Genomic DNA, 22,051 nt, shown 5'->3' with positions numbered 1-22,051 from the left:
ACAGGTCGATTTGCTTGTTGTTTATGGGTCAAAAGTCAAAGTTGCTCCAATATTCATAAAAGTTGTGGCAAATTGTTTGCCTACCTTAGAGGTTTCAAAAAAAGAATAGTTTGCTTGCTCTATCTGCAATGTCTAGTTAGCATGGTACACAGCAAAGAGTCAAAAGATATATAGGATTCAATGGAATTTGTATTTATGACATTGCAGATAGTAAAGACTATTCTTTTCCTGATTCCTTTGAACTTGAGGAACAATAATTTGCATCCATTTTTACGAAAGAGCAACTTTTACACTCCTGTATAACATGCAAGTTGACCTTGGAACTGTTGAGCTTCATAACTTGAATATGGCTCAGTCCATGTGAAAACAGATTGAGTGTACACCCACCCTCTTGGATTTTGCTCTCCTTTGGCTCAGGGGTACCTTTCATGGATCCCTAGGTGAGGTCACAAGAAAAAAATTAAAATTCCATTTCGTTTGCGAATGGCGGGCAATCAAAGTTTGGCGACCTCGACCAAAATTGTGAATTTAAGGGGTCCAAATGACAAAGTGCTCTCTTTGCGGGGCACTTTCTTCTTAATTGAATCAGTTGTGATCCTCTTTTTGAATGTGGTCACTCACTGGCTGTGTCTGAAATACCTAATGCCAAAAAAGATAGATTTGAATTTCGTTGGGATTTCAGAGGGGGTCAAAATCAGCACTTCGTACTGTTCAATCAAATTATCTTGATTTTGAAGGACCCATGATAATGTCACAGTGCACTTATAGGTCCTAATTATGTTCAGAATGGATTAACCATATGCCAATGTCTATGAGCAATTCAAAAAAAGAGAAATTTCTAGACCCCTACAGAATTTTAGGCCACCCCTAAAGTGGTTCAGCCACAAATGGCGCTTAAAATCGGCAAATTTTGACCCCTAATAACTTTAGGTGTACACCAGATATGAATTTCTAGTCTTTTGCATCTGAAAGAATTTAGTTTAATGTTACTAGGAACATAAGATTTGTTTTGTATTTTTTTGTGTTTTAGTATTAAGTTGCGCTTTCAAAAATAGTCATTTTTGCCTAACATACCATGCATACAGGATACGGTACAAAATGCCAATTTTAGTATGATAGTTTTTTTATTTTGATCACTTTATAGCCATTTGTATTATTTATCCTGAAATTCCAAGTTGCTCTTGAGTCAAGTAATAAGAAAAAACTACTTTCTAATCCTCTGTATGGATTTTTTAAGGGGTCAAAATGCACTTCCTGGCAACGATGCGCATGCAAAGTACAGGTTATGGGGGTCAAATTTTCAGAATGCTCCCAATTATGTCAAGTAATATATCAAATTACTCGTATGGTCATGAGGATTCCAAAAATGTATAGTTTGTTATGTGTCAGACCTTTCAGGAGGGCGAAAAAAAAAAAAATGTTCATAGGTCAACGACCTTTTTGAATTCTGACCATAGTTAACAACGTTTGATTTTGGTAATGTATTATATATATTTTTCTTGCATGAGAAATACAACTAAGCAAATTAATAAACTATACAAGGAACCGATGACCCTCTTTTGCAACATGGCTGCCAAAAGCATCCATATTGTAATAAGGAGGTCATTGGTTCCTTGTACAGTTTTGTAAGTTGAGTAGTTGTATTTCTCATGCAAGAAAAACATAATTAGACACCAAAATCGGACGTTGTTAACTATGTAATAACAGGATAAATAAGACAATTTGCTATAAAGTGATCAAAAATAGAAAAAACGGTATGTTGAAATTGACATTTTGTACCCATAACCTGTACATTATTAGTCAAAAATTGGGATTTTTGGGACCAACAACTTAGTATCAAAACACAAAAAATACAAAACAAATCTTATGTTCCTAGTAACATTAGACTACATTCTTTCAGATGCAAAAACTAGAAATTCATATCTGGTGTACACCTAAAGTTATTAGGTGTCAAAATTGGCCGATTTTAAGCACCATTTGTGGCTGAACCACTTTAGGGGGGCCTAAAATTCTGTAGGGGGTCTAGAAATTTCTCTTTTTTTGAATTGCTCATAGACATTGGCATATGGTTAATCCATTCTGAACATAATTAGGACCTATAAGTGCACTGTGACATTATCATGGGTCCTTCAAAATCAAGATAATTTGATTGAACAGTACGAAGTGCTGATTTTGACCCCTCTGAAATCCCAACGAAAATCCGAAATCTATCTTTTTTGGCATTAGGTATTTCAGACACAGCCAGTGAGTGACCAAATTCAAAAAGAGGATCACAACTGATTCAATTAAGAAGAAAGTGCCCCTCAAAGAGAGCACTTTGTCATTTGGACCCCTTAAATTCCCAATTTTGGTCGAGGTCGCCAAACTTTGATGGCCCGCCATTCATAAGCGAAATGGAATTTGAATTTTTTCTTGTGACCTCACCTAGGGATCCATGAAAGGTACCCCTGAGCCAAAGGAGAGCAAAATCCAAGAGGGTGGGTGTACACTCAATCTGTTTTCACATGGACTGACCCATATGTTACATTTTTGTGATCCTTAGACCTAGACAAATAATTTGACATGGTTTTTTTTACAGTGAATTTGGAGCATGTTTAATTTTTGCCCCTATATAATCTTGTAGGGGGTTCGGGGGTCTTTTTTTAGAGTCACAGGGTTCCAATATAGCTTGGCAGGCAAAATTTTTGAATTCTGCATTCCTGAATTAACCAAAATAATTTGGTTGCCAGCTTTGATGTGGAATTGCCACTTGATGCTTAAATAATATATTTCCAAAATATATAGAAACAGTCTAATAACTTGTGAACTCTAAGTCAGAAATTTCACTCCTGCATGTGAAATGGATTCTGGTGGGTCATAAGTTTCATAATTTGACTTGCCTACATGTCTTTGGCCACAATGTTTTGCATGCCAGTGATTTTACATGCTTTTAGCCCAAGGTCCTGCCTTATTTCTACCATTGAGGGCTATTTTGAATAGATTTGATGAAAGGTAGACTCATGCATACTTTTGGTATTGACAAATGCAGATAACATGAGGTGACAAGATATATGCGAGATTCTGAAATGATATATCTTGTCACCTCATGTTATCTGCATTTGTCAATACCAAAAGTATGCATGAGTCTACTTTTCATCAAATCTATTCAAAATTCTAGCCAAAGACATGAAGATGTGGGCAAGCTGGAGGCGCATCGTATTGTGAACTGGCCAAATTGGATTTTAATTTTTAATGCGAGACCATTTTAATAATAATAAATAATAATAATAATAAAATGACACTTATTAAGCGCCTTATCAAACAGGTCAAAGCGCTGTACAAGAAATGACTTAATGATACTATCTTAATCTAAAATCTTATGCTACCATCTTACGTTACAATCATAAAACACTCATACAGTGAAGCAAAATATACATTATTAAAAACATAACAAGAAAACCAGGAAACTACGCAAGGCGGAGAACTAGTATTTTGGAAATAGGTGGAATTTGAGAGATTTCTTGAAACTTTGTATGGTAGTACATTGACGAATATGAGCAGGAAGATGGTTCCAGAGACGCGGAGCAGCTGCATGGAAAGCTTTGTCACCAGCAGCCCGGCTGGTACGAGGGATGTTGAGAAGATGTGCGTCGTCACCTGATCTTAAGTTAGATCTGCGCGGGATGTACTGAATAAGGAGGTCGGCCAAGTAAGCTGGAAGATGTTCGTTGAAGCTTTTGAAAGTGAATAACATGAGTTTGAAAATAATCTGGGCATTAACTGGTAACCAGTGGAGCTCTCTGAGGAGTGGCGCAGATGGTTCCCTTCTGTTGGATCTGAAGACAATTCTTGCCGCCCTGTTCTGTAAAGTTTGCAACTTCTTCATGTCTTTCGCTGAGATGCCATAGAGTGATGAGTTAGCATAATCTAAGCGTGACAAAATCAGTGACCGGACGAGGTGATGGCAACTATCAACTGTGATAAAGCGGCGTATTCTGTAAATGTTCGGAGGTGAAAATTGACTGTTTTGATGGTGGATTTTACATGATCAGTCATCGACATTGTGCTGTCGAATACAACACCGAGATTTTTTATTGTCGATGAGGGCAAGATAACACTGTTCCCGATGGTTATGGAAATGTCTTTGATAAATATGCTGTTGTGAGTTGACGATGCAATAAAGAATTCAGTTTTTTCACGATTGAGTTTCAGCTTGTTTCTGGTCATCCAGTCACTGATTTCGTCGATGCAAGATGATATCCTCCTAACTGCCCTCTCCTCTTCTCCTTCAATATTAGGATCAAATGACAAGTACACCTGGACGTCGTCCGCATACATATGATAATTGATGTCATGTTTCCGGAGAATGTTACCAATTTCACAAGTGTACATTGTAAAGAAGAGTGGCCCAACAACTGAGCCTTGTGGGATCCCAAAGCGAAGGGCTTGATTTGTAGATCCTGTGTCCCCTACACAAACACGAAACGATTGATTCTGAAGGTAAGAACTGATCAAATCGAGAGCCGTGCCATGAATGCCAAAGGTGATACAGAAACGATTCAACAGGATGAGATGGTCGACTGTATCAAACGTGGCGGAAAGATCCAGTAACACGACCGCAACGGCTTTGTTTTCATCAATGGCTCTCAAAAGGTCAGTTCTTACTCTCAGAAGTGCTGTTTCAGTACTGTGTAGTTCCCTATATGCAGACTGCGTACGTTTTTTCACATGCAGATAGATATAAGCACTAGCAGGTATGAGAATTTTTGGGCTTTTGCCTGAATTCAAGCAGTTTTGTTGCCCAAAGTTACACATTTTTATTTTTTAGCCTGTTTTCGGTCAAATTCATGCACTTTTCAAAAAAGCCATTCTCATGCCTGTATTATGGTTGTAGGACTAATAAATGAGGTCAAATACTATGAGCGTATAGCTCGGCCTATACTCAAATAACACAACTATAAAGACAGTCACTTGTATGTTCTGGTAAGAGACAATGTTTTTGTATTTTAATTCAAAATTCATTCGGTGATGAAATACATTATATTTTACAATAATCTGCATACTGCAATGGGTTACTAATATTTCCTGAGTGCTGTTATTGCGTTGCATGAACTTCATGAAGCAAACAAAAAGAAAAAGGAATCTAGACCCAGCTTAAAACCAAAGGCAATCATGACACACTTATGAAATGCAAAGCCAGAATTATTTGTCAGACTTGTAACAATTCCATTCAAAATTTATTTGGTGCTGATTGAAGTAAACTAAAGAGAGAACTGCCAAATTAGCACACTATTTGTAATTAATTCCAAAATTAGGAAGTAAAAAAAATATATATAAAAAATCCACAGAAACAAATCATCCCCCTATGAGGCCTACATGCATTTTCAAAATTGTTCAGTTACAATTTATCATGCATTTAGCCAAGATTTTTCAAGGGGCAAGGTAACTTTCGGGGCAAAATTAAATGAAAATGATCAAAATGGGCATTAAAGCCTAAAACTTTAAAATATCACAACATGTTAATGGCCAGCATCCGGGTTGGGGGCTGGCTATGCATTGAGCCTGGCCTGATGTGTCTGTATGTGACCATGCTCAATTATCAGAAGACTATGTCATGCAAGTTATGATCTTTAATGTACCATGAACTGAACAATTATGAAACTATCCATACACTGACTGGGATAACTTAACACAAATGACTATACAAAAGACCCATGTTTTTGGACCTTGCAGCTCCGAAAGACCCTTGATTTTGATGTCAGCTTTAAAATAAATTGCTAATTCCTTTCATTTCTGTTTTGGTGCATGAAAATTTTCAACCAGGAAGCCAAGAAAGACCCTTCCGAACGACCCTTTTACAAGAGGCAAAATATCTAATTCTCGATCATGCGAGCCAACCTGGGTATGCACAGATTTGTGTAGAGCGTACTATGCAAAGACCGCATGCTTATGGCGCAAACACAACTTTTGAGAATTGACCAATCACGGTTTTTGAACACGGTTGTCGCTAGTTAAGGTCATGAAGGTCAGGGTTTGGTCAATTAGGTCATGTGATCGTGTTATTCCACGTAAAGTACGCTGATGCAGAAGGTACATTATCTCATGATCAAGAATTAGACATTTTGCCTATACTATGCCATTAGCTCCCAAAGACCCACCATTTCAAGTTCAAGGTGAGCATACTTTGACTGCTCAGTGCCAGAAGTGGGTAAGTGCAATAGGTGTCATGTGTAGCTGCCATGTGTAGATGAGTACAATAGGCTGTGTGCCAAATGTTCACAGGGCAGCTATTGCAGCACTTACCTACTTCTGGCACTGAGCAGTCAACTTATATTATAGTACATACCAAAGAAATGTGCCCTCCTCCCCGACTACTCATGTCTCTATATCGCTTCTGCTTTACTGCAGACTTGCATGTGTACACCAGTGTTTTGGGGCAACCCTCACATTTGGAAGCAAGTGCACTGAATGCACTAGACAACAGTGTAGTATGCCAAGCAGGCATGTTTGTGTTCATGATATTATGCTGCTACATGTACCCCTGGAAATCATATATAATTACCCTACTGCTAAATGTGCAAACATAAAGCTAAAAAGACTGTACTCGGCCTACACTGTCAAACTAAAACACTGAAAATCACAGTGGAATATAAAAACAACACTTTGCTTTACAGGCCTATCACAGCACTGAAATTAAATGCAACTGTATTGTCCAACCACACGAGAAATGGACTGAGAAACCTCTGATCATTACCATGGATTCACCTAGTATAGTATAGATTTAATCTTGCTGAACTGAATGAGTATTTCATTCAATAATTATGGAAGTCATAGCTCAAGACAAATGTCATAACACTGATAAATACACTGAAAAAATTGCAGTGTTACTTTTTCTTTTGTTCTGATGTTTTTTATTGTCAATCGTAATTTTGTGTGAGCTTCCGTGTCAAAGTTTCATAGTGATTGATATCCACACAAGTGCCACACTATTGCACACAATTTTATATGTTACACGTGAATGGCATTTGAATCGTCAAATGGGACTACAATTTCCAGTTTAGAAAGTTTTGGACAACACTACATGGATTAAAAAACTATAAAAACATGTAAAAACTACATGGTTTAAATGACCTTACACATACATTTGACAACAATTTGGTATCAAACAATTATGGCATACTAGAAATATGCAAGATCTTCTAAATCTGAGCCGGTACAAATATATCAAATTTATCAAAGTGCAGCATCAATGTAGTCAATAAACACAACTTCAAGGGATGCAGAAAGTGAGGGAGCAAGGAGCACCACTACTAAGAAATTACTATCAAAATGAGGAAATAATACATAAGGATGAAATCACTTTCCACATCCCTGACAACAAGTTGCATTTTAGGGCATCAATATGAATGTAATGGAAGTGGAAAATGTATTGGTTATAATGTAATGCCCTAGATATGTGCCCAACCACAATTACAGTCTAAGTCTGGTAATACGTATGTATAAAAATGAACTGCATAAGTTTGGAGATCAATGTTTATCTTTTCTTCACAGCTCACATATGTGACCATCCATGACAAACCCAGTGTAAAGTCAGAAATCTGAGTATCTTGGAATTATTGAACAGTTGAAATCTTCAGAAAATAAGCTTTAAAATCACTTGTCATAACTGCTTGGGAAATAGGTGCTTAAAGGTCCGTAACCCGATCGACAGCATCATCCCCCCGATTTTTTTCATTGTTGATGAGGTTTGGGTATCACATAATAGATACTATTTTTCTCATTACTATCCTGAAATTTGACGCTCCAAGTCGATGTATTTCCGGAGAAATCATGAAACACAGCGGTTTTTACAGGTTACCAGTTTGTAAATACTAAAAATTACTCCGAATTCTGGGGCAGGGAATTATGAGCGATCATCAGTCTCCTCAACAGCTACTTTGGTTTCGCGTCATACACATTCTGTGAAAAAGCGAACCACACTAACTGCTGAGGAGACTGTGCGCCGATTTAATTATAAAACTTCCATGTTTCACGAGTGGGCTGTTTAGCTCAATTGATTAGCGTGTTTGTACTTACCCGAGAGGTACCCGGTTCAAAACCCGGTACCGGAAGGTTTTTTTTCTCTCCATTTTTAACCCAAACTTTTTTATATTAATTTGAAATGTACATATTGCAAGGGGAAATATATTCTGTTTCCTTTTTTTCTGAAACGGTACGAAAAAAACAAATATTTTCCGTTTAATACGGGCCGGGCATTGTACGTAATACGAACGAGAATTTTTGCTGTTGCTTGCCTGCCCAGAATGCAATTCAGCGTGATACCAAGGTATTGGATTGCAAATTTGGCTATTTATTCACATTTACGCTGAAAATGCTCTGCTTTTTTTCACAAAGCAGCATAAAGGGGGCGATATTTGATATTATTATGTAATTTTAAAGACAATCCATATCCAAAACCAATAGGGTTACCCCCCTTTAAAATAAAGTTTTGAAATTCTTTTTTTCTATTGATTTCTATACTGCTTATTGGTCCATGTCTCTGAAAAAGCACTGGCGACTTTACACAGGGTTTGTGGTGGATGGTCACATATATTTGTATTATCACTTTGTATATCTCACCATCTTACAGGATATACTCTAAGGAACTTGACATTTGCATTGAAATTGGGCTATTCCAATTGAAATCCATACACCCATACGGAAGACATGATCGTAATCTTCCACACAGCCTGGAGTGTGAATTCAAATGTGGTTACCTAAATGGGTGGCTCCATTTGAAATCTACACCCCTGTGTGGAAGATTAAGGTCATGTCAACAACAAAACCAAAATGACAAATTTGCTTGATAGCTTAGAATATAACCTGCAATGTGCATAACAAGAAAAAGTGATGTTGAAGAAAATATAAAATATAAAATCCTAACTTGCACCATAAATTTTGACTGTCGTCACATGCAAATTGTGTTTTGAATATATATCTGTCAATTATACACTAACACTGTTAGTGTTACACAATGCTTGCTCTTCTAGAACTTTTGGGTTCTTCATTATTTTCTTTATTCTACATCGCATGCAGACTTTACAGATATTGAACTCATTACAAAAATAATGACTTAATTGTTGAATTCTACTTATTAATTCACACATCTCTAGAAGTCAACACTGATGTTGAAGGACGCCCTCTGTCAGTGAAGCGGAGAATGTCGCGATTTGTAAGGTGAGGCGCTGAAAGATGTGTCACCAAATACATTGGAGTAAGAGTTCTTGAGAAATTGCACATAGTTTTGCATGCTACGATTTGTGCTGTGTGATTGCTCTAATCTGTCCTTGAGGTCATACAGCTGCGAGTTGAACTTTCTTTCAGCCTGGAATTGGAAATGAAAAAACAAAGGTATTCATTAGCTAATGCAAAATGCAGTCCATCTGCAGTTAAAAATACCACAAATCTATAACAAATAATGACAATAACCTTATTATACTCTCCCAATTTTTTGGTCTCCAAAAAGCATATTGAGCGCTTTCCATTTCCAACAGTAAACAGGTGCGTAAATGAGACCTCAAAAATGAACAGAAATTCACCAGGAAAGAAAATGAATCTGGCCATAACTCAAAAATCAAGATTTGCAACTTCCTCTTATTTTGTAGGGACCATGTGGAGACCCTGTTTCAAAGAATTCTGAACAAATTTCTGATAATCTTCTTCAACATTTCACAACTTCCATCAGCCAAAAATATTTCCATTGGTACATCGACAAGTTTGTTAATGCCAAGATCACCAAATATAATAGGAAAGACAATAAATTGTATCTGAGAATAAATTGTGTGTTGTCACTACATGAAATTTTTCAAGAACATTGAACCTACATCTTCTTTTTGTCGCTTGATTTGTAACACTTCTGTCTTATTCCTGCTGAGCTGTGACTCTAGATCCAGGATCCGTGCTTGGGAATTCCTCTCTCTCTGCATGGCCTTCTCACGTGCCTCCTCTTCCAACCTGCGAGTGTCTGCGATGGACTGCTCTAATTGACGGGTCAGACTGCTGTTTTCACGAGTCTTCTCTTCAAGTCTCATCTGTGAGAGTAAAAAATAATCATTATAATAAATTGGATTTAAGTTGTTATGGACCTAAGATTGATTTAAAGATAACATCTGCTGTCTGGTAAGTGCCCAATTGACCATAAATATACACATCAATAGCAATGTAATAATGGGGTTTGGAAATGCTTGTTGGACTTGTAATGTTTTGCACAACATAATACATTCAAGGATTTGTTATGATTATCCAGCAAATGTTTTTAAAACGTAATAAACATGTTACAAAAGTCTCAAAAGAAGTTAAAGTTAGAATGGAAAGTAGATTTATTTTCTACCCTTTGTCTCTAATTTTTTTTATTAGGTAATAACAAGCTTTTATGAGTCAATACATGGATCCTGAGTTTCTCTACTGGAAGTCGGCTTGAACAAAATTACTACAATTGTGTATCCTAGAACAGCCAGTAACATAAATTGCACATGAACTTGAACTGAACACCCTACTGTGTGTGGGGTGCTAATAGATGTGTTGTTAGAACCCACATATTGTGTTGTGGGTTGGAATTTTAGTTTTGACTCAGTAGAGAAACCCAGGATCCATGTACAGAAATTTTCAGCAGCTAGTTGACAAGAAAACTATGGAAATTAGAAAAATGTAGCATGCAGTAAATAAAAACATTACAACCAATTACACACTGGCTACAGCACATTCAAAGAACATGGGGCGTGGTATGATTGTTCAGGCCAGTCATGTACTGCATTGCTCGTGACATAATGTATTAGAGTGCAGCAGTGTCCACTGTGTGGTCAAATACACACTCATGTCGCCTGAAATTAAGCCCTCCTGAAAAGGTTTATTGCACCAGCTATGTGCTACAAAATAGTCACATTCTTCCAATTCCTCAGAACCAGTTATTTTCACTTTTACTTCTGTGAAACATGTTGTATTAAATCACATACCTGATTTTGATGAATAGACTCTTCCCTCTTAGCCATCCCACCATGCAACTCCCTGTTCTCATCTTCAGTTTCCTTCAATCTCCTGTGAAAAAAATAATGAATATACAGGGTGTATCAAAATGAGCTTGGCCAAGATTGCCACATCAAAATGCAAAATAACATTCACCTAATTTGTAGATTTATGTAATAAAAGATCATAAAACTATAAATTGTAGTCATTTTAAGAGGAACTAATGTTGAATTTGGAAGAAGCAGGTGTTTCATTAGACGACAAATCTGATGGGTACCAATCATTTTGATACAGCCTGCATTAGCATATGTATGTACATCGCAAGTATTCAATTAATTTACACGTGGCCAGATCAAGGACAAGCGTCTTCAGCAGATAGTGATGCTGTGATGATACCTGGTCTACAATCGGGATAGTCCTTTTTGATGGCGTCATGTGATTAACAGTATGACATCATAGGATGTTACCATGTTGTGCCCCCCCCCCACATCAGCAACTTAATATCCTATGACGTCATACTGTCAGTTACATGACATCATCAAAAAGAACTATCCCGGTTTTCTAACCAAGCATGGAAAGAAATCTTGATCATGATTGCATCTGTTATTTACAGGGTTCATAGTGTCAAGACCACAGTGAAATCAATGACTTTTAATGACTTTCAAATACACTTTTCAATGACTTTTTTATTAAATCTCATACCTCGGATGTGTTGAACAGTATTGTTTGTATATCTTAATATAAGTACCAGTTATGTTTGTACCTCTTAATATAAGTACCAGTTAGTTTTACCCTATACAAATATACATTGATACTACAGCCTGCAGGTTCAGCTGCTGAATTCGGAAGGGTTACTCAACTAATCTACTGTTCTAATTTATCTAACGGGAAAGTATAAAGTAATACATAATAATCACATACCTGCCAACCCCAGAAACCCCAAAAGTGGAACACATATTGCGGGAGCACTTGTGCGACCGAGCATATAACAGCGGGGTTCAGGGGCAAAGCCCCTGTGGTGGGGTCGAGTGGACAAGCCCCGAAGCCAGAGGGTTTTACACCATTTTTGACCTGTTTTAGACTTTTTGAAAAAATGCTTCCTTCATCCTAAAAAAGGGGTTTTAAATTTTCAGTTTCCTATACTATTGTACATGAGAGACATTCTTCAAAGTTTTTTTTTGCCTGTATAACATGGCCTACATGACTGAAATTGATATATATATAATGCGCAATATAAAAACGATGATTCATTAAATTTTTGCCCCCGCCCCCTCCTTCAGGTATGTGGGAGGGGGCCCACATGGGGAGGGGGTACTAATGTGTATTTCAAAGCTCCTGGCTTGTTTTACACTTTTAATAAAAAGTGCTTCCTTCTTCCAGAAAACATGCTTTAAAGTTTTCAGTTTCCTATACTTTTGTACATGAGAGACATTCTTCAAAGTTTTTTTTTTTTTTGCCTAATAACATGGCCTACATGACTGAAATTGATATACCGTATTCGTCCGAGTATAGTCCCATGCTCGAGTATAATCCCACCCCCCATTTTTCAGAAATTTTGGAGTGTCCCTGGACCTAGACCTAGATGCTAGGATCATTCATGGTTGACCTAAAAAAAAAAAAAAATTCAAGATATTTTGTATTTTTAATATGAAAATTGATAATTTGTATTCATGTCATACTCTATTAAGGGCTGGGGTATGAACGTTTGGACAGTATTTATTTTGGGACATCAGAGCACATCGGACATATCGAATTGCATTCTGAATACGAAGAATGTCATTCTGATATCAAATAATTTTGATTTTTTTGAAATTCGCAATTTAATACACATTTTATGGCAACTCATTAAAAATTGATATTTTTGATATTTAACAGTACTTGAAGTAAACTTTATAAATCTGATGCTTTATACTTAAAGTGTATGTAGGTGGGATGAAAAGCCGACGATCAATTGAAAATTTTGACCTTTCAGTATTGAAGATATGGATTTTTTTCCCAAAACACCAAAAAAATTAGGTCTTTTGGGAAAAAATCCATATCTTCAATATGAAAGGTCAAAATTTTCAATTGACCGTCGGCTTTTCCTCCCTGCTACATACACTTTAAGAATATATCATTAGATTTATATAATTTACTGAGGACTGTTATATATCAAAATTTGAAAAATATCAATTTTTATAATTTGTCAAAATTTGTATTATATTGTGATTTTCAAAAATGAAAATTATTTGATATCAGAAAGACATGCTTCAGATTCAGAATGCAATTCGATAGGTCCGAGGTGCTCTCATGTCCCACAAAAATACTGTCGAAAACGCAATAAACGCTATTTTAGATCTTTAATGATTTCAAAATGCATTGAATTTGAATGCATTTTGAAATCATTAATAGAGTATGACATGAAAACAAAGTATCAATTTTCATATTAAAAATACAAAATATCTTGAAATGTTTGAAATTGAGTATAATCCCACCCCCAATTGTGAAAAAATTTTCACATAAAAAGCGGGTGGGACTATACTCGGACCAATACTGTATATAATGCATAATATAAAAACAATGATTCATCAAATTTTGACCCCCCCCCCACATCTTTGGGTATGTGGGAGGGGGCCCAAATGGGGGGTACTAATGTGCATGAAGAATACATTGTATGATAAAAGTAATTTGTAAAATCATGTTAAACATACAGAGTGATGTCACTACAAATTGGGACTAAAATAGTAGGCCTATCCCAAGGGAAATACATACACACACTTACCCACCCCCACCCAACCTCCCCCACCTCCACCCCAAGTCCACCCCGACTGACGGCCACACAAAGCCAAAGGATACAGCTAAAAGGTTCATATCAAACCTTTGACCCAAGTTTGCTTCAATTTAATTTAGACTTAAACATGACTTGATATTAGAGTATACATATAGGCCTACACGACATCAGTCCAGCATCATCTCAAACGTCATCGTTCATTAATACACATTACATACTTCTTACTAAGGTAATATTCATTGAGGAAAAGAGATGAGTTTTTGAACGCAAAACCTGATAACATGCAGGTCCGATAATCGACCAAAATGCATCAATTTTGGGAGTCTTTGGGCATGAAAAGGTGACCACATGCATGTTAAATGAGTACCATTATCTAGCCTAGTCATCCAGTCAGGGTTCTAAGGAATTTTCATTTTAAAATTGGAAATATATGTGTCCAGAAAGAATCATCATTAATATTTCTTTTTCTTGGGAAAAGCGGGAACGTTCCGCTTTGTACCGACTCTGAGGTTTAAAACGTGTAACAGTTCCGCCCAAAGCGGAACGGTTGGCAGGTATGTAATCATAAATTAAATAAAATAATTATTAAAATACATCGTATTTTTATTTTTCCTTCATACAAATATATTTCAAAGACTTTTAATGACTTTTTTTACTTTTCTACAAAATTTAATGACTTTTAATGACCTTAATGACCTTGCTTCAAATTCACTGACTTTTAAGGAATTTAATGACCGCTACGAACCCTGTATTTAGTTTAATCTTTGACACATCTGTAACTAAGCACAACACCTTTGAAGTGTATCTAGCCATGCTTTTCAAAATATCCTGCTACATCCTTAAGCAGTATGCAGACTTTTTATTAAAATCGATAATATATTTCTGCTAGATATTATATGTAACATATTATTGATTTTTCGTCATCAAACATTCGTTAGAACTTAAACATTACTGGAAATAGAATGGCAATAGATTAAATAACATAGATATGTTACATACAATATTATACGTAAAATACTCGGAGTCTGCATACGACTTTAAATTAGATCGGAGGTGTGAAAAACATCCCCCAACTTAACCAGAGCCCTGTTTTACAAAGTCTTACGATCTTATGATTGCTTTACCACACATAATCACTTATAAAATCAATCATAAGATCAATCATAAATCTTTGAGAAACGGGTCCCAGAACCCTTGGAAAGAGATTTGGTTCAGTGTAATAACCCCAGCATTTTGCGACCACAGTATCATTACCTTTGCAGTACTTCTAGCTGTGCCTTGAGTGCCCTGGCATCATCTTGCGTAGCATGCCATTTCTCTCGGAATGATTCCATCTGATCTGTCTGGTGTTGAACCTTTCAAATGAGACCAATAAACAAGCAGAATTAAATATAATGCATGCTAACTATAGGAAAATTATTGAATTTGTGTTCTACAAAGAATATTATTATATAATATGAAGCTATTAGCTATCCCAGAAATTTTCAATACTGCACAGTAATACCGTGCAAGGTATTTTGATACTGAACGGGCGCAGACATTTGCGTTGGCGCGCGAAACTTGTAGTGCCTTACGCTGTATACATAAGCATGCGGAGAGACCAAAGCAAGCGGAATTGATTAAGTTACGCAATTTGTTGTTCTGTACCACCGGCAAACATAATGAAAATGATTACACTAATGACTGGTTTCCAAATGGCACCAACATTATTATTTTGATACTTTGGTACTCAAAAAGCATCGAAAAAGCTTCATATGTGTACATCCATATCAAAAGGATGCACTTGTCGGCTGCTACATGTGCCTCATTTCACATAATAACTTGGAATAAATACCAGACTCATCTCAAGTGGAGGTCACTTCAAATCATCCCCAAGTCACATGGGTTATTAATACAGAGAACATTCCATAACCATGTGACTTGGGGATGATTTTAAGTGACCTCCACTTGAGATGAGTCTGGTATTTATTCCTAGCTATTATGTGAAATGAGGCACATGTAGTAGTTTCTACAAGTACATCCTTTGATATGGATGTACATATTATATATAATAATAATATTGATGGTTTTTTTAGGTGAAACAAGAATATACCACACTCCCTATGAAAATACCAAACTTGCGGACTCGTTTGGTATTTTCATGGCTTGTGCGGTATATTCTCGTATCACACTCAAAGCCATCCAATATTATATAATTCACCTATGCTTGTTACACTCCGCAACTATACATGAGCACACAACACTACTCTACGCGTCCATCTTGGTTTTCTGTTGTTTTATCCAATCATGTTTGACTATCATGACATGGTGGAAGGTCAACTGATGATGTTGACATAAAGATCGCTGTAAGGTTATTTACCCACTATGCTCAGTCACGTCAAGTGCAAGTTCTTGGCTGAACACAAATTAAATAATTCTCCTATAGATAAGTTGACTTCTGATGTCAATGCCTGGCAGTATGCGCACGCATCATCACAATTTGCATTTGGTTTTCCATGGCAGTATGCGCGCGCATCATATTTTGTTCAGGGCTCGTGTTTTTAAAACTCCCGCCACATCACAATAAGGCTATTGAACAGTGTAGTGGTTGCACGGGGTTCGCTCATGCATATCGATATATCAGTCCCTTGCCTTTGTTGATAAACATTGAGGTCAACTCATCTATACAATGTCACTTGGTTTTCCTTGTGAGGTTTTTTTTGTGTGTGAGAAATTTTGATGTTGATCATAAATGCCTCTATTTTTTAGGAGGATAAAATCATAACAGTTATTGCATTTATTGCCATTGGGTTAATCCATGTTAAGTCCACACTCCCACGCAAAGGATTTTGGAAATATCTTCTACAGGGGGAGTATGAATTTCAAATGAAATGAACACATTATGCAACTCCATCTGAATTTCATACACCCTCTGAAAAAGATTCTATCTGAATCTTCCATAGAGGGAGGATGAGCTTCAAATATTTAGAGTTGATTAATGTGCTAATTCCATTTAAAATTCATACTCCCCTGTGGAAGATATTTCCAAAATCTTCCACAGGGGGAGTCTGGACTTAACAAAAACAATGTGATCAAATTCAAAAATAATCTCAGCTTAATATTTTCGTACATGTGGGCAAAGTCAGTTTACCAAAATGTGCAAGTTTGATGATTTTATTGGTGTAGTCATAAAATTGTCCAAAAAGCATGACTGATTAATAAAAACAATATTCACACACATGGTGATAAACTTTCACCCTGGACTATAAAAAAAAGCATCTTTAGGACCTTTCTAAGTCTTCAGTTCAATCCTTCCAAGAATTTTAGAACCTTAAAAAACAGTACACTCAACTACATACCTTTTTAGTGAGATCGCCAATGACCCCAGCCTGATCAGTTGACCTCCTCTCCTGTGCCATCAGTTTCTCTGTGGCTTCCAGCAGTTGTTTCTCTGTGTTATGCAGCATACCAGGCAATGGTTCCAGCTCTTTCAGCCTCAACTCTAATTTTTCTCTCACCTGTAATTGAAAACAGACAAAATGATTATCAGAATTTATTTATATTGTATTGGAAAAGTTAACTTGAAATCCCCACCCTTGCTGAAAATAACAATCAAAAATAAATATACATAAATGATTAGTATACATTTCATTTACTTCCTCTGTACCAAATTTAACTGTCATTAAGTTGTCAACTTATTAACATATCTGCATACAAACATGACATATTATGTAAAAATAACTTCATAAAAATATGGTGTGCAATCATTCAATTGATTTTCATGAAAAAGAAATTTCCTATTTATATAATCATTGCTATCATTACTAATTTTTCAAATGGGTCATAGAAATAAACATGTTCATAATTCCACTTTTATTCCTTCTTTGTATAAAAAGGATAATTTGGAACTTAGTCAGGATTAAAAGAATGCACAACTATATCTGATAATGCAAATGTTTGTTGAGTCTATATTTATACCTTCTTAGATTGAAAATGACAAAAAATGATTTATAAAAAAAAAAAAAAAAAGTTATGCATTCTTCCAAATCGCTAATTGTTACTGTACATGATCAAATTCAACACCCATCTGCTCTGCTTGAAGAAGTCTACAGGTTGTCTCCTGCAACTCTTGCTTGTATCTCTCCAATTCATCATGAGCCTGTGCGGAAGGAAAAAGTGCAGTCAACAATGTGACAATCATATAGTAATCACAGATAATGTTACAATTCTTTATATGTCTGCAGCATTTCACCCAAGCTGGATAGAAACTGATATCATATTTCTCAAATCCCGCTGACTGGGTTGTGATTCTCCCAACTGATGGATATACCGTGCCCACTGATTCCCATTTGTGCATGCTATGTGCTTTAGGTGTATCTTACTATTCTGCAATTGAATGGATAAACTGTATTGAAAAATATTCACACAATTATGTAAACCTACCCCCACTCCAACCAATCATTACAGACAAGGTACAGCTAACAACCTAAAACTCCATGATATAATATAACAAACACCCTATGCCTATTTGACATGCATAATTCAAGCCAATCAGTTGCTGTGAACCATGATTGGCCCATGTGGTTGTCTTTTACAGTGCCTAGGTGCATATGAGTTCTTGACCTGTGTCATTCCTCATTTTATTAAAAAAATGATATGCCGTTCCTAATCCTACACTCTAAAAACCAATACCCACAGGCCTATATTATTTAAATGCATTTGTGCATGAATGGTGTATCCTCCCAATTTAGGCTGATCACCTTGGTTTGAACTAGTTGACATACTTTCTCACAGAAATATTATATTATAATACATGTATACTGAAAAATGTATCCCTAGGACTTAATATTCTATAATTAGCTCAAAACCTATAATACAACACAATTAATTGAATTCCTAGCTAGGCCTAATTTTGATGCCTACATGAGTGGTATCTTCTAGCTTGTGTTCAATGTTGCTCAGACGATCGCATGCTCCTTCCAGATCTTGCACTCTTCTTTGATATTCTCCATGGACCTGTTGAGACAACCATGGTCATGACCACAGAACAGATCAATACCTTGGTTAGCTCATACTATGACTGTGATAACTCCCTACATGTCACCCAAAGACCCAAATATCTTGAAGAAGAAAAAAAAATTAAAACATTGAAACATGCCGTCCATGACACCTCTGGTACATACATACCGGGACTGGGACATTTCTAAATATATAGCCCTTTAATTAACCTGAAAATTTTCAAGAATTTCACAAAAAAATATTCACATATCTATTCCCTTTTTGACAACATGCAGCTTCCACCAGAATTGGTTTATTTGTGACTTTATCCAACAGATGGACCCCTAATGTTTGCAAAAAAAACACAGACTGAAGCAGTGTACCATTCAAACTGGATTATAAATTACAGTTCTTCTAAAACATGCACATTTTCATATCAAGATAACCACATAAATTTGCCGACCCAAGAAACATGCATTGAGGGGATGAGATATTTACATTAGTAGCATCTTGTAGTTTCATCTCGGTTTCACGTAACTTGTGTTGTGTCATGTCTAGGTCCATCATCTTCAAGTCTAACTCTTCCTGTACCTATGGGATTCAACACAAGGGAATTCATCATGACTTCAGACATGTCTGTACAATGAACTCTTAAGCAGATGTCCCTTACCCTAATCCTAATACTAATATAACCCTAATCCTAACCATATAAACCCAACCGTAATCTTAATCTCTTGGGGTGGCTAATTATTCTAAAAGCAGGCCTCAGAGAATTTAAATTTCCACTTGCCCATAAAACCCACATACCCTCAAGTTCTCAATCTGCATTTTTTTTAATCGTAAAAGTGCATAACTTTAATCACATCCAGTGATATGTCATTTTAAATGCATTTGCCAGCTGAGCATGTCAGTCTTGTATTTTTGGTTGCCTGGCATCAAATTTTAGTCATCCTGTATCACTGGGCAGGAGATTCCATGAGCCATATCTAAAGTTTGTGCTCAATGAACTCATTTACAATACAAGATTCCCCACATCTCATTTTCCCTGACACTAATAAATATGGTAATCTCTACTAATTTTAGAGCGTTCAGTGTAGTGCTAATAAACATGACAGAAATGAGTGATATCTGATTAAACTAGTAGTAACTGCAAATTTTTGAAGTTTCAAAACAAAAGAAACCTTATTTTCAATCCCTTTTCTTAGACATGTTCCCAGCCCGTCCCTGAAACAGAAATCATACATTAAATGCAACAAGTCTATCCCTATTGTTATCTTTAAACTACGGTATCTTTTTTCTAATTAGAGTCATTAATTTCCCTCTGTGTTCAATGCATCAAAACCTAGTCCTGTGTGGTCTAAACAACCCAACCCTTTCTGAAATAATAAATGAAAAACCATACAAACTGCATAAACACACCCTTTTGCCTATATGATTTAGGGCAAATTATAAATTCACCCAACAACCTCAAAACTAATTTAAGAACGGACCCCAATCCTAATCACGATCTGAAGTATAGACAAGCAGTGCTTAATACAATCACAAGGTGTATCTCAAATATCATCTTTCCCAAAAGGATATTAAAATAAAAATCACAGAAATTTCACATAAATCTTGTGGTTTCAGGTTTCTATGCATGAATTTGTTCAAGAGTATGCCTATTCATATTCATGATTAGTCCAAACACCCCTTCCCATCCCTGAAACATAATCCATGCTAATATCATTACACACAAGCCCTTCAGCATAATTGTGCCTACATTTGATAAATCCTGCAGTTTGCCTTGTGTATCTTTCAGCTTTTCCTTGGTGTCATTGAGCTCATGGATGCTATTGTTCAGTTCACACCGCACCTGTAGATCAGGAATAGCTGAATTGAATTTATGAGTGAACTCAAAAGGAAAATAAATTGCTTTGCTGTTGATTAATATGGCAAAAAAAACAACGCAGTTGTTGCATTAGTAAGTACAAATATTGAGGGCTTATTTCATAAAGATTGCTAACACAGCACATCTGGCACAAGCATTAACAGTCAGTGTAATTTTGTGTAGAGTTGGATCAAAACTTTCCAGCCCTTTTGGTGGGTGAGACAGGAAATGTCACACAAACCAACAGCTTGGCTTTAGCACTTAGCATGTGTTGCAAGTCTTTATTAAATTGGACCTTAATGATATAACAAACAAAATAATGCTAAATCTTAGTTATGTGTACAGCATCAGGCAAATAACTCAAGATATTATAATACTATAATATTATCAATAAATGACTAGTTTATGTTAGTAATAATGCATAACATAACAAATGAAGCAAGTACAAAATAGCAAAATAAGCAGCAGCATCTGTATGTCACAACTTGCATTATTAATGTCATACAAAATAATTGTTTTATTGAGAATATTCCTGCTTAACGTTAGTGTAAAATAACGTAGTAAGCTGTTTAGTATTAAAAATAATAATAAACAAAATGGATCAAAACAAAAAGCAACATATAATGAGAAAAGATCATAACAATTTTAATATCTTCAAGCTTAAAATGTGGTTGACCAGCTGCACAAAATCAAAAAACATAGCAACTGTCAAGCATATGACAGAGGAGTTATAATAAACAGAAAAAGTAGCTAACATTAAAAGCATAAACAATTTAAAATATCAATAACATAATCTCTCTCTCTCGCTCTTTCTTCCTTATCTTTTTCCACTCACATCGTTCTTTTTTCTTTCTGTCTTTTTTTCTTTTCTCTGATCATTAGGCATTGAATTTCTTCAAACAGTGAAATTATCATAATTCATTTTTGCAAAAATTAAACAATTTTTTTGATGATTTCCTCAACTTTTATTGAAAGATTCCGACAAGCTTGTTTACAACAATTTTTGTGATAATATTATTGTTTGCAAGAAATTCTAGCCCTGATTTCCCACCCTCTTGGCCTAGTACTCAGTAAGACTATTTCAAATACTATATGTACATGTGCTGCCTCGTCCAGCTTTTCCTCGGTGTAGCTCAGTCTTTCCTTTGCAGAATTGAGTTTCTTCTGTGTCTCCTCCAGGTCTAGTTTACAGTTCATAAGATGGTTATGAACCTAGGAACAAATTAATTGCATTCACTTGATCATCATTTGTTAATAACATAAAATGTAAAATATTCCCTGATGACCTGATAAACCCATTGAAATAAGTTATAACTGAAAAAAGGTGACAAATGTAGTCCATGACAAGACAAAAATATTATAGTCCGCCTTTCTACACCTTAGCACCAAATTAATCTGAATACCAAAATTACAATACATTTACCTGGTATGAGCTGCTATTGATGATAGACCATTCT

At 35.9% G+C, this 22,051-nt stretch overlaps 2 protein-coding genes across 5 annotated transcripts in view; both read right to left on the bottom strand.

Moving 5' to 3' along the window:
* Positions 1-8,425: 8,425 nt before the first annotated feature.
* The window catches only part of LOC140137841 (outer dense fiber protein 2-like), a 34,971-nt gene continuing 21,345 nt past the window's right edge, over positions 8,426-22,051 (bottom strand). For 2 of the 4 annotated variants that reach the window (XM_072159634.1, XM_072159635.1), the window contains exons 14-18: positions 17,089-17,247; positions 15,005-15,105; positions 10,971-11,052; positions 9,843-10,049; positions 8,428-9,343 (exon numbers count right to left, since the gene is read on the bottom strand). In XM_072159634.1, coding sequence (XP_072015735.1) covers positions 9,164-9,343; positions 9,843-10,049; positions 10,971-11,052; positions 15,005-15,105; positions 17,089-17,247 — 729 coding nt within the window. In that variant the 3' untranslated portion in view covers positions 8,428-9,163. Of the gene's footprint in view, positions 9,344-9,842; positions 10,050-10,970; positions 11,053-15,004; positions 15,106-17,088; positions 17,248-22,051 lie in introns of all 4 variants that reach the window. The other 2 variants (XM_072159632.1, XM_072159633.1) reach the window with 2 other exon arrangements.
* Positions 17,769-21,825, bottom strand: LOC140138445 (uncharacterized). The gene is made up of 5 exons (XM_072160336.1): positions 21,693-21,825; positions 20,487-20,579; positions 19,226-19,318; positions 18,653-18,745; positions 17,769-17,888 (listed from the first exon to the last, which is right to left on the bottom strand). Exons 1-5 carry the CDS (start codon positions 21,789-21,791, stop codon positions 17,787-17,789), a joined length of 480 nt encoding a protein of 159 aa, XP_072016437.1. The 5' UTR covers positions 21,792-21,825; the 3' UTR covers positions 17,769-17,786.

The sequence above is a fragment of the Amphiura filiformis genome, chromosome 17 (assembly GCF_039555335.1).
Source record: "Amphiura filiformis chromosome 17, Afil_fr2py, whole genome shotgun sequence".
Classification (NCBI taxonomy): Eukaryota; Metazoa; Echinodermata; class Ophiuroidea; order Amphilepidida; family Amphiuridae; genus Amphiura; species Amphiura filiformis.
The sequence above is the reverse complement of the archived record's forward strand: the minus strand, read 5'-3'. Positions and strand labels throughout refer to the sequence as shown.

Excerpts from the sequence above, each read along its gene's own strand:
- LOC140138445 (XM_072160336.1), bottom strand. The coding sequence starts at position 21,791 with ATGAACTGTAAACTAGACCTGGAGGAGACACAGAAGAAACTCAATTCT. Across the intron at positions 20,580-21,692 it reads AGCTGGACGAGGCAGCACAT|GTGCGGTGTGAACTGAACAA; the intron begins GTACATATAGTA and ends CCTGATCTACAG. Across the intron at positions 18,746-19,225 it reads AACTACAAGATGCTACTAAT|GTCCATGGAGAATATCAAAG; the intron begins GTAAATATCTCA and ends TTGTCTCAACAG.